Raw genomic sequence first — 14,947 nt, 5'->3', positions numbered from 1 at the left:
GCATGACCCTCAGAGACTTTAGCTATTGTTACTACTGCTGAATTTCTGGTTCTATCACTAACCCCTTGGAAAGTCGAGGTGATTTTTAAAAATCCGTTTCAGCCTGTTAAGTTTTGTATGTTTAAAAATAGGCTTTGTGTTTTTAAATGGACTTTACTCTTTTTATCTTTCGCAAACCGCTTTGACTGCGGCGTATAACTTTTATGAAATACATATATAAAGCAACAAATAAACCCCCGAGGTAACTAACGGAGAGAAACACGAAAAGAGAAAAGCCCCTTTGGAAGATATCACCCCACCCGTCTATCCTCCCTCCCTGTGCACTGAAACGCAGTTACAGCGGGATAGAAGGCGGGGCTGCTGCTGCCGCTGGGTTTTTTTTTGTTATTTTCCCTCTCGATTGGTGGAAGGAGCAGCCTGTCACAAGGAGAGCGGAAGTAGAAAGGCAAAAAAACCCGCCCCGTTGTCAGGAGGAGCCTTTAGCGGAAGCGGAAGAAGCTGGAAAGGAGCCGAGGGCGGAAGTGGCGCCGTTTGAGATTTTTGGAGTGGTGGGTAAAGGGGGATACCGAGCAGCGGGAGGACTGGTGGCGGCGGCGGCGGTCCCGCAGGCGGGAGCGGGTGAGTGATGGGGGTCGGGTCCGGAGGAGGCCGGCCTGGGCTGGGCTTGGGGAAGCGCAAGCTGTCCTGGCTCCGGAGAAGGAGCCCCGCGGCTTCGCCTCCCTCGCAGATGGGCGTTGCTGGCCATAGCGGGGCTGCCTCGGCCGTGGCGAGCAAGGATGGAGCCTCCATGGCCAGGGGCAGTGCACCTCTCTCGAGCACCTGTTGTCTTCGAGCCCCGCCTGCGGGCTTCCTGGAGGCATGCCGGGTGCCGCTCTTGGAAACAGGATGCTGGACTAGGAGGACCGCTCTGGCCGACCCGGCATGGTTGTTGTTTGCTCCGCCCTGCACGGCGCTTTGTAGAAACGCCATAAGCAGAAACAGTTCTCCTTGTGAGCCTGTGAGGCTTGCAGTCTAAGAGCGGGAGTAGTCACAATTCGCATGCAAGGCTCCCAGAGGATTGGGTGTTCACGAAAAATACTGAATGTGCGCGTTTGGACAGAGGAGCTCTTTACTGGTGCGCTGCTCACTGGAGATGCCAGTTTATTTCCTCTTAATGGGATGAGTGCACGTTTATCAGCTTTGTCGGGCAGAAGTTCAACAGGTGTGACATTTCCTGTATAAGATATCCTATCCCTAAAGCTATGACATTCTAACCTAGGGTGTGGATTCTAAGAGAGAGGGTTCTCAGACCCTTTCTGTCCTACTGTATCCTGATATGCTTTGGACTATGAGTATACATATTCTATCTGTGATCATAGTTGCTGTAAATAAAGGCTGCATTTAAAACAATCAGCCTGAAGGATTGTAATAAAAATGGGCCTTTTTTCAGGGAGCCATCTTGGGAGTCAATAATTTGTGAATTTTGTATGTCATCTGAACTTAACGGATACAGTACTTTCCTCATCAGACAAAACCAACATGATAATAACCAACAGTTTTCCCTTTTCTTACTACCGTTTTCTTACTACCGTTATATTGCATGGATTGACATTCGTTGAAAGACTTCTCCAAAGTTTGTGTAGTGATTAAGAAAGTGGACTGTGACTCAAATTTTGACTCTTAGATGAGTCCATTTGGTGTTTGGCAGTACATATAAGGATCATAACACTGGTCTGCCTCTTGAAGCCTGTAAAAGTGCTGGTGCATTATATGTGAATGAAAGTTCGTATTATTGTTACTAAAGGGAACAGGCCCCTCCTTTGTGCAACAATTTCCCTATTATCTTTCTTGCCCCACCTTTTGCCATTTGGCTTCTCCCCACTCCCACCATTTTATCTCAATCCCTGGTCATCACTGCAACCCTGCCCCACCCCTACCCCTTGCTTGCCTCTCTATTGCAGATTCTCTTAAGCCTGTATGCAGGAACAATGTTGCCTGAACATTCTGCATTGCTTGAATGTAAAAGCCTTACTTGTAAAAGTTATGTTTCCTGCCCCGAAACTTAAGGCACCCTTCTTCTTTCCTGTGCCTGCCCTTCTTTATTGGGCGTTGAGAACATTTGGCCCTCCAGATGTTACAGAACTACAACTCCCATCACCCCAGCAAGTATGGCCAATGGCCACAGAGGATGGAAGTTGTAGTTCAGCAGTATCTTTCTCCCCTGTGCTCTAAATCCTTGTTAAATGTTAGTTGTGCCACAGTTCAGGAAGGTGATGTATAGTGTAATTGCTTTGACCGTTTTCCTGAATATATGGATATGTCTCTTTAAAGGTCTACTCTTCTACATGGCCAGGTGGGTGGGGTAGCTAGCTTCCAGCATTCTGTTACACTCCAGCATGCCAAGAAGCAAACTATGCAGATGGGAGCATGCTTAATTCTTAATACTGGAGCGTGAGTGCAATTCTTCTCTCGTGTAAGTGAATGGTGGGCATTCACTTTCATGGAAATAAAGTGCTGTGTTTAAGGACACTGTCATAGCGATGAAACACAGAAAACTGCTTTATATCTTTGGTCAGTATTGTCTATGCTAACTGGTAGTAGGTCTCTGGGGTTTCAGCTAGGGAAGCCTTCCAAGCCCTAGCTGGAGATGCCAGGGATTGAATCTGCGGCCTTCTGAATGCAGAGCAGATGCTACATTTGGCTTTCCTAAAGCAAAACCTGTGCTCCACCCCTGCTGCAGGTCGCCAGTCCGTCACCGATAGGGATTTTGTAGGGGAGGGATGGGGAAACCATTGGACTCCAATTCCCATCAGCCCCAGCTAGCATGGTTGATGGTCAACCAGGAGAAGTGTCCTATTTCGGATGCAACGTTGAGATTCTTTTAATTCACAAGCCCTCCTTCCATGAACATCATATTGGTGGGCCCTGTGCTAGTATTATAGCAAGGCACCAGAGGCTTTTCTCTGGCAAAGGTTTAGGGCAAAATGAAGTGGAGTACATATGTGATTCATATTGAAGTTAGATCATATCCACCAGACCTCAGTGCCTTAAGAAGACTCTTGTATGTCTGTAAGATGCTACATGGTTTCTCACAATCCATATCCAGGCTGAGGAAGGTCTGGTTGTTGTGCTGTTGGTCGTGACCTGAGAAGTTGCCAATAACAATTTCTGTTTATATTTATTCAGGGTTAGCCTGTGCAGTATTTAGTAAAAACACACACGCACCACAGTCAAACACTAAATAAGAGTGTGTGCAGTCAGTACACGTAGTAACCTGATAGACCCATCTTATTGCTTTAAACATTCAGCAGAGAAAAGAAGTATTTAGCTTCAATAGCTTAACTCAATAAATGTCGGGTTGGTTGTTCCTGGATATATCAGGGACTACTGATTAACAGTAACTCATTTCTTTCACTTTTGAGTTACTGCTCAGTATACTCAGTATAAATTGTAAAATGCTGAGTGCCTTGTCTAAAGGTCAGCTGGTTTGAATATTTAGCATCCTTAGGCAGAAAAAGTTTGAGGTGTCACTAATCCCTGCCCCCCACAATCCAAGCAAAGAATTCTCACTGCGGTCAGCTAAAGACAACCATCCATGCCCTGCACCCCCCACCCAAACCTCTCTCACTGCCTAAGAAAAACAAAAAATGAATAGAAAAAGAACATACCCAAGTGACGCTGACACAAAAGCTCCACGCATACACTAACTAAAAGAATATAAGTTTAACCACCCCACCTCCTCTCCCACTTTCTCCTCCAACAACCTTATACTGCATTCAATACTTAATGTCTCACATCCAGTGTCACTGCTCTGTAAAAAAGACACTATGACCTGGAAAAAGAGATAGCACACCTACTTTTGTAACCAAAGAAAGTGCTTAATAAAAATTATGTTTAAAAAGAAAGAAAGTTTGAGGCACAGAGAAGTGTAGTGTGGAAAGCTAATGTAACTTTTTACCTAAGTAAAAAAGTAAGATGAGTTCCACAGTCTCTTTTGCTCTGCGCATACTGAGCCTTGATGCCTAAATGTAGTACAGTGGTACCTTGGGTTACAAAAGCTTCAGGTTACAGACTCTGCTAACCCAGAAATAGTACCTCGGGTTAAGAACTTAGCTTCAGGATGAGAACAGAAATTGCACGGCGGTGGTGGCGTGGTGGCGGCGGCAGCGGGAGGCCCCATTAGCTAAAGTGGTGCTTCAGGTTAAGAACAGTTTCAGGTTAAGAACGGACCTCCAGAACGAATTAAGTTTTTAACCCAAGGTACCACTGTATATGGGAGGGACGCAGGTGGCGCTGTGGGTAAAAGCCTCAGCGCCTAGGGCTTGCCGATTGAAAGGTCGGCGGTTTGAATCCCCGTGGCGGGGTGCGCTCCCACTGCTCGGTCCCAGCGCCTGCCAACCTAGCAGTTCGAAAGCACCCCCAGGTGCAAGTAGATAAATAGGGACCGCTTACTGGCAGGAAGGTAAACGGCGTTTCCGTGTGCTGTGCTGGCTCGCCAGATGCAGCTTTGTCACGCTGGCCACGTGACCCGGAAGTGTCTCCGGACAGCGCTGGCCCCTGGCCTCTTGAGTGAGATGGGCGCACAACCCCAGAGTCTGTCAAGACTGGCCTGTACGGGCAGGGGTACCTTTACCTTTACCACTGTATATGGGTACACAAATAGCTGAGCTATATGCTCATACAGTTAGTCACATACATATTACACATCTATTCAACATAGAGATACCTTGTTATAATCCTTACTACAGCCCCGCAAATTGGATCAGTATTGTCCCCCTGTCGGAGGGCACGAAGAATAAACTTTACCTAAGGCCACCCAGTGAGTTATGGAAGATAATAGTAGTAGTAGTAGTAATAATAATAATATTTTTCTTTATATCCCACACATCCTGGTTTAAAAACCGGGCTCAGGGTGGCTAACAGCAAATATAAAACATTGATTAAAATGTGACTTTAAAACAGCATAAAATACAACATAAAATGCAGCATCAATATCAATAAAATTCAAAAATTCAGGGGTCATGGGGGGGGACCCCAGTCGGTAGACATCAAATGATCACCAGGGCTAACTGGCCAAGTTGGTCCTACTAGGGCCAGCAAGGAGACCAGAGAAGAATTTAAATGTGGGGTCCCAGAAAGGGTTTCTTCATAGAAGAGGAAAGGAGAAAAGCGAATAGAGGATTAGGATATTTCCAATTGAAGGCCAGGCAGAATAGCTTTGTCTTACAGGCCCTGCGGAAGGAGATCATGTCCTGCAGGGCCCTAGTCTCGTGGGACAGAGCATTCCACCAGGTCGGAGCCATCACTGAAAAAGCCCTGGCCCTGGCGGAGGATAGTCTGGCTTCCTTAGATGTGAGATCGAGACGTCCTAATTTATAGCTTGATATTTTATCCACTGGGCTGGAACATCCCTCAACCCAGCCAATCACGTTAGAAGTTTTAATGCTGCAGACTAATGCTGTTGTAATGGTAAAACAGTGGCGAACAATACAGTGCATGCGCTTATTAGAAGGACTAAGAAGCCACTTCAGGTAAGATGCTCTGTACATTGGAACGACAGAGGAGCAGTTCACCTGAAACCACCCAAGAGAGCTTGTGGCAAGAATGAAGCTTCCAGTTCCACATTTGAGCTGCTGGATCAGGGGCAGAACACCTGTGCCAGCTGGGACTGACAGGATGTGGAGTTCAAGAATACCCGGAGGGCCACGGGTTTCCCCACCTCTGTGCTAGCTCAAAAGCCGGTTTCACACCACTGAAATGTCTCTTTTTTTCAGTTGGAGATTTGTGTTCCTCGCCAACAGTCCCATCTCCTTCTCATCAGAGCCTGTGCCCTTGGAACAGGCCATGGCAGGCCGCGGTGGAGCTGCACGGCCAAACGGGCCAGCTGCTGGGAACAAGATCTGTCAGTTCAAATTGGTTCTTCTGGGCGAGTCAGCTGTTGGGAAGTCTAGCCTGGTCTTGCGCTTTGTGAAAGGACAGTTCCATGAGTACCAGGAGAGCACAATTGGAGGTGAGTATTGGTGGACTCCAGCTGTGGGTTAAGTTACAGAAGAGTCTTGGGCCTTTGCAGGACCCCCCCCCCCCGCTTGCAAACTTTTTGTGATTAGGGAGCCCTTTCCACACTGATATGGTGCAAAGAATTCTCAGTGAGCCTAACAAGGCGCCCATTCCATTTCAAAGTGAAGCACTAGCCAGGCCTGTTTGTCGGCCCTGTTTTTCCCACCTAGGACATTATGTATTCCCTACATATCTCAACAGTCACTTACAGCTGTAAACTATTATAATGACTAAACAGATTTATAGACCTACATTGTACAAAACGGAATAAAGCACAAGCTCCAAGACTAATAAAATCACTTTGGCGAGCTCTAAAACAATAAAACCATTTATACTCTGAAACAACAATACGATTTAATCAGATGTATAATTAATCTTCCTTAAATGACAGGGAAAGCCTTCCTAAACAAAAATGTTTTCATTAGCTGCTTGTCTGGTTTCAGCTGGTAATTTGTTCCAGAGAGCTGGGGCTGCAACACTAAAAGCCTGCTTTAAACTACCGGGGGAAGTTGGCAGCAGAGAGCAAGCTGTCGCTAAAGAAGCTCGTCTGCCATTGCTAATTCTCATTGCTCTTCTGACAGTGTTCTCCTACCCAGCAATATTTTCAAACAGAGGCAACTTGGCAGAAGGATGTAGTTGTCTGTAGGGGGCAACGGGGGTTAATCTGTTTCAACAGTTCCTTCTAGACTTTTTTTTAGAGCCACGATGCCACTTCTGGCTGAAACTTGCAGACGAAACGGCAAAAGGAAGAGAAGGCTGCGCATTTGTCTATCCTTGCAAAAATGTCAGTTTGGAAGAAGCGTCTTCTCTGCCCTGAGCAGATTAGCCAGCCTGACGCCTGAAGTTCTTGCTTCACCTCTTACAATGCCCCTCTGTCAAGATCGACCTTGGCAGTTCTGGCGCAATTTTTGCAAAGTGGGGACTTCTGGCTTGGTTGGAGTCAGTGATGTCAAGTCCTATTTGGTTTCATCTGAATAGAGCAGTGGCTGCTTAGGAGCTGGTTTGCCCACAGCCTGCCAGGTACATGTTGTATATACGCTGTGGGGCATAGGACTCAGTGTGGACTGACCTGACCTCTGCCTTGTGTGTGTGTGTGTGGGGGTGCTTTGTAGACCCACTCCACTTCATGCTGCAGAAGGTATGGACTTGCATACAGATAGAAGACCTGATTCACCTTAACGTTCTTTAGTTTATATTCTGTTTTGCAGGCTTGGGATGGGTAAGAACAAACAGGAGTATGCAGGTGCCACAACAAAATTCTCTGCTAGATAACCCACACTTGGCTTTACCCCAGCTGTCAAATGCCATTCCGAAAACAGAAAGCTTTGCACTTCTTCCAGAAAGCATTTTGGGTTCTGAACCTGGCATCTAGAAGAAGAGGGCAGTTGCACAAATGTGAGGGCAGTTGTCCTGTGCCCTTCCTGGTTGAACTTGGCGTGCATCCCTTGGTGCAGATCATAACAGCCCGAAGCTTAACTCCAGCACAAAAGCCAAAGGGAAGTGTGAACTGATCTTCTGTCCAAGCTCTGCATAAAAGGAGGGCTTCTATTTAACAAATCCCCCCCCCCCGCCTTCAAATGGCTAACATTGCTCTTTTTGCAGCCAAGTCCCATAGTATCTTAATACTGCAGCAGGGCTAATCTGTGGCCCTTCAGATGTTTGGTTTGGACTACAACAATGCTCCACAAATAATCCAGAGACGCATTTTAAATAAGAGGAAACATTCTACTCATGTAAAAACACGCTGATTCCTGGACTGTTTGCAGGCCAGATTTAAAAGGCAATTGGGCTGGATCTGGCCCTCGGGCCTTAGTTTGCCTACCCATGGGTTAGCATGTCAGACCAAGACCTGAGTTCAAATCCCCACTCAACCATGATGCCCACCGAGTGGCCTTCGGCTAGTCGCTCACTCTGAAGCCTAACCCATCTCATGGGGTTATCGCGATGATAAAATGGGGAGGAGGAGAACTATTTACACTACTTTGAGCTCTTTGGGTGAAAGTTGGGGTAATAAAAGTTTTCTATAATTACAAAAAATACAACAGAATTTAAATTAAATAGCCATAAACAACAATATCTCCAAGTATACAATAAAGTTAAACAATCCACAGATAATTGATAGTGACATTTAACAATAAAGAGACAAAAACATAATACCGATCATAGCAAAAATTAATCATCTCCAATATTACAAGTAAAACTTGTACTTGAATGTGCAAGTAAAACAACAGTATCTAGGAAATGTATCGGAACATGTGCAGAGTTCAATCCAAGATTTTTTGCACCTTCCTGTAACTCTAATCTAATGGTTTTTTTTCCAGCGGCTTTCCTCACACAGACCATTTGCCTAGATGACACAACGGTCAAGTTTGAGATTTGGGATACAGCTGGGCAGGAGCGCTACCACAGTCTGGCACCCATGTATTACCGGGGTGCCCAAGCGGCCATTGTTGTCTATGACATCACCAACATGGTGAGGATTTGTGACTCTGTCTTGTCAGCTTAGACCCAAGAGGGCCTCTTCTCTTGTTCTGATAATCTTGAATGCCTGAAGTCCTGGACGTGTAGGAATCCATCTGATGAATGCCTTATGGCCCAGGGTATGACTTTCAAGGAAAACCAAGCCCCTTGGGCTTGCTTTAAGACTAAAAATGCTTGGTTTTCCTTGGTGGTATGAAAACAGGCTGGGCTCTTTAGACCTTAGTTGCAATTGGAATTTACTGTTGGGTCTAGTAAGTGAGGTTGTAAATCTATTGTCTGGGCTTCACCACTTTGGATGGCATCGTCTCCATGATGCAACATTCTTCCATAAAAAATAATAATCTCTGCATCTGGAAAAGTAGCATGTTGGGGAAAGGGGGAAGCTAGAAGCTCTCGCCTGCAGCCTTTAGTAGTACAACAGACTCAACTACTGCCTTCTGTTGGAACACTTCCGTGCTTACTGTTCTTGTGTCAATTTCATTTCATTTCCATATAATAAGGCATGTGACGATAGCCCCAAAATACACAATTCTGTGAGCTCCTGAACCTTAGCCAAATCCTAACATTTTAAAATCTTGGTATTTAAATTGGACGTTGAGGAATTTTGAAGTCTGGTCTTAATACAGCAGTTTAATGTCCCCATGCAATGTTTGTTAAACATAAACCTGTCCAATGCACTCATTTACATGTAAAATCCAGCAGCACCCATAACTCTGAATGTTAGAAAAATGTCATTTTTGCTAGCAATTTTTCCTCCGCCGCTGTCAATCTTTGCCCAGCCTTGGATATGCAAAACTAAGATGGAAGTGACAGGCCAGTGAACATGTTTTCTGCTTGTTAGGAAGAGTGTGTTTGCATTCCAGTTAGAAAGAACTGGTATTCTTCTTGCACTGAACTGACTGCTGAGCTGACTTCCCTCTTTCCTTGCCTGTTTCCTTCTTGTAGGACACCTTTGTACGAGCCAAGAACTGGGTGAAGGAACTGCAGCGGCAAGCCAGCTCTAACATAGTCATTGCCCTGGCAGGGAACAAGGCTGACTTGGCCAGCAAGCGAGCTGTTGATTTCCAGGTGAGTGGCGTTCATTGCCTTGGGAAGTAAACCTCCTTGTAGTCGTCCTGTGATTGCAGGAAGCTGCTGTCATGAACTTGCTAACATGGCTAGGCAAACAGCTTTCCTCTCCTGCTCATTTAATATATATGTAACTAGTGGGAAGTGCTTGGCAGGGCATGGGAATTTCAAGAAACCAATAAATATTATGATTTTTAAATTGATAGTTTAATTAGTGAATTTCAGGGCTGCACGTACACACACACACCAACCCAGGGATTCGACATGTCCTGGCCCTGAATCAACTTGAGGGGGGCGAAGTCATGCCAAAGTCACGTTTCTGTCCACCGTCTTGATTCAAAATTGCAGAACTTACACCTCATGAACCCCCATGCTGATATCTTGAGAGGTGGCCAAACCCTATAGAGAACAGGCAGAGAGGCAGACATACAATTTTACAATATATATAGCAGATGCTGAACTATATTACAGTTGCTTGGTAATCTGTACAACTACTCTGTATAGCTTTGAAAGTCTTAGGAATGTGGTATAAACACTAAGTGATCATGAGAGTGTGAGCAAAATTCTGGGAATTGTCAAGTATCTTGTATGGTAACATGCTACTATGCATTATTATTTTTAAAAAATACTTGTTTATTTAGTAGCCTAACATCCTGTTTTTTCGCTAAAGTGGCTAATGACACTTGTAAAACACAACAGATACCCCCCAAAACAACCAGCCCCACTCAAACAAGAACCAGCATCATATGTTCTTCCCAAGGGCAGATGGTATCATATTTCAGTTGAGTTCCATAGTGTGTTACAGTAGAGGCAACAATTGGAAAAACCAAAATGTGAACTGAAGACAGTGCTATCATCAATATAAAACAGGGCAGAGTAGTAGTTAATTCTCAAAGACCAAGTGAAACAGCCAGGTTTTACTTGACTGCATAAAGCAGAGAGGGGGGCTGTTATAATCTCCTTTGGAAGGGGAATCCAGAAGTATTGGGGGGCCGACAGAAAAGATCCTGGTAGAGAGTAATAGTTCTCCAATACAGTGGTACCTCGGGTTACAGAAGCTTCAGGTTACAGACGCTTCAGGCTACAGACTCCACTAACCCAGAAATAGTACCTCGGGTTAAGAACTTTGCTTCAGGATGAGAACAGAAATTGCGCCACAGCGGCAGCGGGAGGCCCCATTAGCTAAAGTGGTGCTTCAGTTTAAGAACAGTTTCATGTTAAGAACAGACCTCCAGAACCAATTAAGTTCTTAACCCGAGGTACCACTGTATCATGGGGTTCTGGAGAAAGGGCCTCATGAGTAGATCTTAAGCGTGTGTGGGGCGGTGGGGAGGCACTCGCTTCTTGGAGGCATCAGTGGCTGCCCCACAGCTGTCATGCCAGGTTCAGTTACCATTGAGTCATGCCGTCCTGGGAGACTGGAGTGTCTCCACTGTGCCACCCCCCAGGATGATGCTGGCAGTGGCCAAGGCTGTCATCATTCCTCCATTAGGGAATTCTGTTTTTCAAGCACAGCTGGGACACCCAACGAACATGACGCCCCTTGCTAGGCCTGCTCCAATCATAGCTCTTTTCTCACGCTGAGCAGTCTTCCACAAGCCTCTTTTCCGCACTAGTTTGGAATCCACGTTATCTTTCCCATCCTGGGAGCAAAACACAATGTGGTGGCCAGAACTAAGTGAGGGTGCAAGGTGCTGACAGCAGTATTGAACTGAACTGGAAAGCTTGGAGGCTGCTATGCAGCTGTGGTGGCTACCCATTCACTGATGAGTTTAGCTGTCTTCTCTTTACCATCTCTCTGTTTATAGATGTTTGGTGAACAGAGGTTGAAGGCAGTGTTTATACTGGTTATAAAAGGTAGCACTTCTGACATGTCCCTTCCTTTCTGTTACTGAGTTGTGGTTCTAGGAAGCACCAGATCAGGCCACCAAAAGGTTGGCTGAGTGCATGTCTCTGCACAGATTCTGATTTGGCTCGACACATTCCCTTGCAGGAAGCCCAGTCCTATGCAGATGACAACAGCTTGCTGTTTATGGAGACATCCGCAAAGACGGCAATGAATGTGAATGAAACCTTCATGGCGATAGGTTAGTAAAGTGGTGGGGAGATGCAGGGTGGCGAGTCACCCTCCACACTGCCATATATTGGGGACAAAGTGATGTTAAATAAATAAACAGACACACACACACATCACAATCTTGGGTTCCTGAACAGCTTGGGGTGCAGTTCGCTGCAGAATTGGCCAGTTCAGACTTGAGGAAACTTGCAGGCCTAGATCCAGGAAAGGCCATGTGGGGATTCATTCATTCATTCGGTTTCTATCCCACCTTTTTCTCCAAGGAGCTCAAGGTGGTGTGCATGATTCTTCCCCCACCCCCGGTCATTTAATCCTCACAACGAGCCTGTGAGGTAGGTTAGGCTGAGAGGCAGTGACTGGCCCAAGGTCACCCAGTGAGCTTTATGTCCAAGGTGGTATTTGACCTCTCTGTTGCCAAAAGTGCTGGGTAGGAGAAATACAGGCTCTGGAAGATCAGGTGGAATGAGGTCCCAAGGGAGGGGAGCTGAAATAAGGGCCTACAGAGTGGGTAGTGTGCTGAGAAATGAGGGTGGGGGGAGACAAGAGAAAGAAGTAGGGTAGAGAGGCCAGAGAGGTGGGCAGGAGACAGTGGTTAAGCAAGGCAGCTGGGGGCAAGGGGTGTGTGGAGCAGAAAGGCACAAGAGTCTAGAGACAGAGAAGCTGAATATACCCATCTTGACTGACCAGCTGAATATTGCGGTGCCAGTCACCCCTTTGAAAGCAGCAGGAAATTGAGAGGATGCTAGCTTCCAGGAGCTGGGACGGACATGATCTTAATCCCCTGCTCCCGCCACAGGGTGAATCTTACAAACCAGTTCACTTGGATGTGCCTCTTCCTTTTCCCCTCCTCAGCCAAGAAGCTCCCCAAAAACGAACCGCAGTGCCCAACGGGAACAGCAGGCAGGAACCGAGGTGTCGACCTCCAGGAGAGTAGCCAACCCAGCAAGGGGCCGTGTTGCAACTGAAGGGGCCACACTGCCTGCCCCTCTGGGCGGCCCCAACTGGAATGCGCCTGAACCAATCGCACTTACGGAAGAACAGCTGCCAGGATCCCTCTTCTTCCCACCTCTTCCCAATCCCCCCCTTTTTTGCTGCTGTGTCTCCTCCCCTCTCTTTCCCTCTGGTTGCAGAATGGAGGGAGCAAGGACCACCTGCCCCCTCTTCTGTACAAATGATGAATTCATCTTTTTAAAAAAAGTCTTAGTCACCTTTTTTTTATAAAAAGAGCAAAAACACACAAAGGAACTATGGCACACCTCTTCGACCACTCTTAATGGGTAGGTGATGTGCATTTCCAGAGCTTTGGCCTCTCTATCTCTGCCTTTCCTTTTCCTTTTCTTTTTCTGAAGGGTTCTTACAGCCTCGTATTTGCTCACAGCCGCTTGGAAGGAAGACCTGCCTTACTTCAACCAGAAGTGACTTTTGGAACACCTGCTTGGTGATTCTAAGCCACTTCCACCAGTAGGGCTTAACCCTAAAGAAAATGTGGTTGCCGTAGGCCGGGGAAGGCGCTGAGAGTTGTATGCTGGCAGAACGACAACTCCCAGGGTTCCTTGGCCAGGAGCCTGGTTTAGATACGGTATAGACTTGCTCTTATAAAAAGCAAGTACTGTAACGAAACACACAGGTAACCACTAAATGAAATGGTAGCAGTAATGCTAGATTGAGGAAGAACTTCTGGCCTTTACGCCTTGTTTTGACCAAATCACAATTATGAGTATTGCCAGGGGTTGCGGGGGCGGGGGGCAGGGATCTGATTTTCTTCTGTATTTTGTATTCTTGTTTTCAACATATAACCAATCAGTATCTCTTTAATCACATATACCAACTAGCCTTGCACCCACCTAAGTTTGCATTGGGCTTTGGGTATACCAACTCTGCATTAATATTTTTTTTTCCTATTTACATTTTGGATATAATGCACTAATTCAGCCTGTTGAAGAAAAATTGTATTAAAATTATCACTTCTTTTGAGCAACGTGATGCCATTGTTAATAACCCTATAGTATGATGTTGGTGGGTGTATAGATGCAGGGGGGTGGGGAGGATGGACGTGATGTGGGGAGGGGGGCAATAATATGTATTCACATGCAGATGAAATATTGGTAATTCCACTAAATAAAACTGCAGAAGGGAGACCACAGATTTTGTTTCTGATCTAGTGCCTGAGGCAATTTTGTCTTAACTCATATTGGTATTTAAGGGGAGGAGTCTGTCAGTCTCTTCAATGCAAAGCTCCAGTTGTGTATGATTTGAAAAATAAATTTTTTATAAATCAGATACTGACCAGAAAAGCAGCTTCTGTCTTTGTATAAATCAGCCACGTTAATGTCTGAAATCTCCACTAAACTTATCTGGAAGTAAGATAACTCTTTACTCTGAAATTTGGAGGACATTTTACAATTTGCTTGGATGAATTCACATCATTACACTCTCAATTGTTGGGCTTACACTGCTAATATTCTTAGATTTTCAAGTATTGTAGTTCTTGATCTTTGGATCACAAATATTCTTCCAAGAATGATTCTGTATCTGGAAAAGGAAACAAGGGACTACTGTGTGGGTGGGCGAAACATGGCTTGTTGCCTGCAGGTGCCCTTGAGTTGTGGACTGAGCTGCTGTGACATCATGGAATGTTTGTGCGCATCCAAATTGTCCAGGAGAAAGCTTCTGTAAAGAAAACATTAGTAGTGCCATTTCTGTAAGGGAAGTAAAAGGTCCATTTGCCTGGTAAAGAATCTTCACATAATGCTGAGTGAAGTTTTTGATGTTAGGAATGGAATCCTCCTCCCCTTGGAATTGGTTGCATCAAGTGTTTGCGGGGGGAGAGGGTGTTTCAAAGAAAGAAAAATATTGTTTACAAATTAAAATAGATCTGCGACTTATCAGTCAGGTCTCCAAAACTAGTTTTTGATGGTACAACAGAATTCAAATATAAATGTACAGTATAGACTGTTTCCATAACTAAACACCCAGGTTGGTTAATATGGCCTTGCATTGAGAAGGCATGCCTACCTCCAGTATGTAATAGGTCAAAAACATGGGGTGGCGTTCACACTCTATTAAATCTTATGCTCCATTGAGGTCAGTAAAAGAGCATATGCTCTGAAGGCTCAGCAGCCTTGATCTCTTATTAAAATGATCTCTGGTACTATGGCTGCAAAAGACCTGAAACTTCTTCATTTGCCTTCCTGATAGTGTTGCCACCTGCCCCCAAATCTTGATCAGTTTCCAGAACTAAGAGCCAAAATCTCAGCTAAACTGTTAGGTCTCATTTTTACTCCC

The 14,947-nt window shown here is 45.5% G+C and overlaps 1 protein-coding gene across 2 annotated transcripts; it reads left to right on the top strand.

Moving 5' to 3' along the window:
• Positions 1-440: 440 nt before the first annotated feature.
• Positions 441-13,942, top strand: RAB5C (RAB5C, member RAS oncogene family). Of its 2 annotated transcripts, none has more exons than XM_053360608.1 (6): positions 441-548; positions 5,754-5,989; positions 8,358-8,509; positions 9,463-9,585; positions 11,579-11,672; positions 12,515-13,942. In XM_053360608.1, the coding sequence occupies exons 2-6, from the start codon at positions 5,824-5,826 to the stop codon at positions 12,625-12,627; spliced, it is 648 nt and encodes a 215-aa protein (XP_053216583.1). In that variant the 5' UTR covers positions 441-548; positions 5,754-5,823; the 3' UTR covers positions 12,628-13,942. The 2 variants fall into 2 exon arrangements, with proteins under 2 accessions (XP_053216583.1, XP_053216582.1); XM_053360607.1 differs by having other exon boundaries at positions 491-618.
• The last annotated feature ends 1,005 nt before the right edge of the window (positions 13,943-14,947 follow it).

Source organism: Podarcis raffonei, chromosome 13, assembly GCF_027172205.1.
Source record: "Podarcis raffonei isolate rPodRaf1 chromosome 13, rPodRaf1.pri, whole genome shotgun sequence".
NCBI classification, from domain to species: Eukaryota; Metazoa; Chordata; class Lepidosauria; order Squamata; family Lacertidae; genus Podarcis; species Podarcis raffonei.
This window is presented reverse-complemented; position numbering and strand designations above follow the sequence as displayed.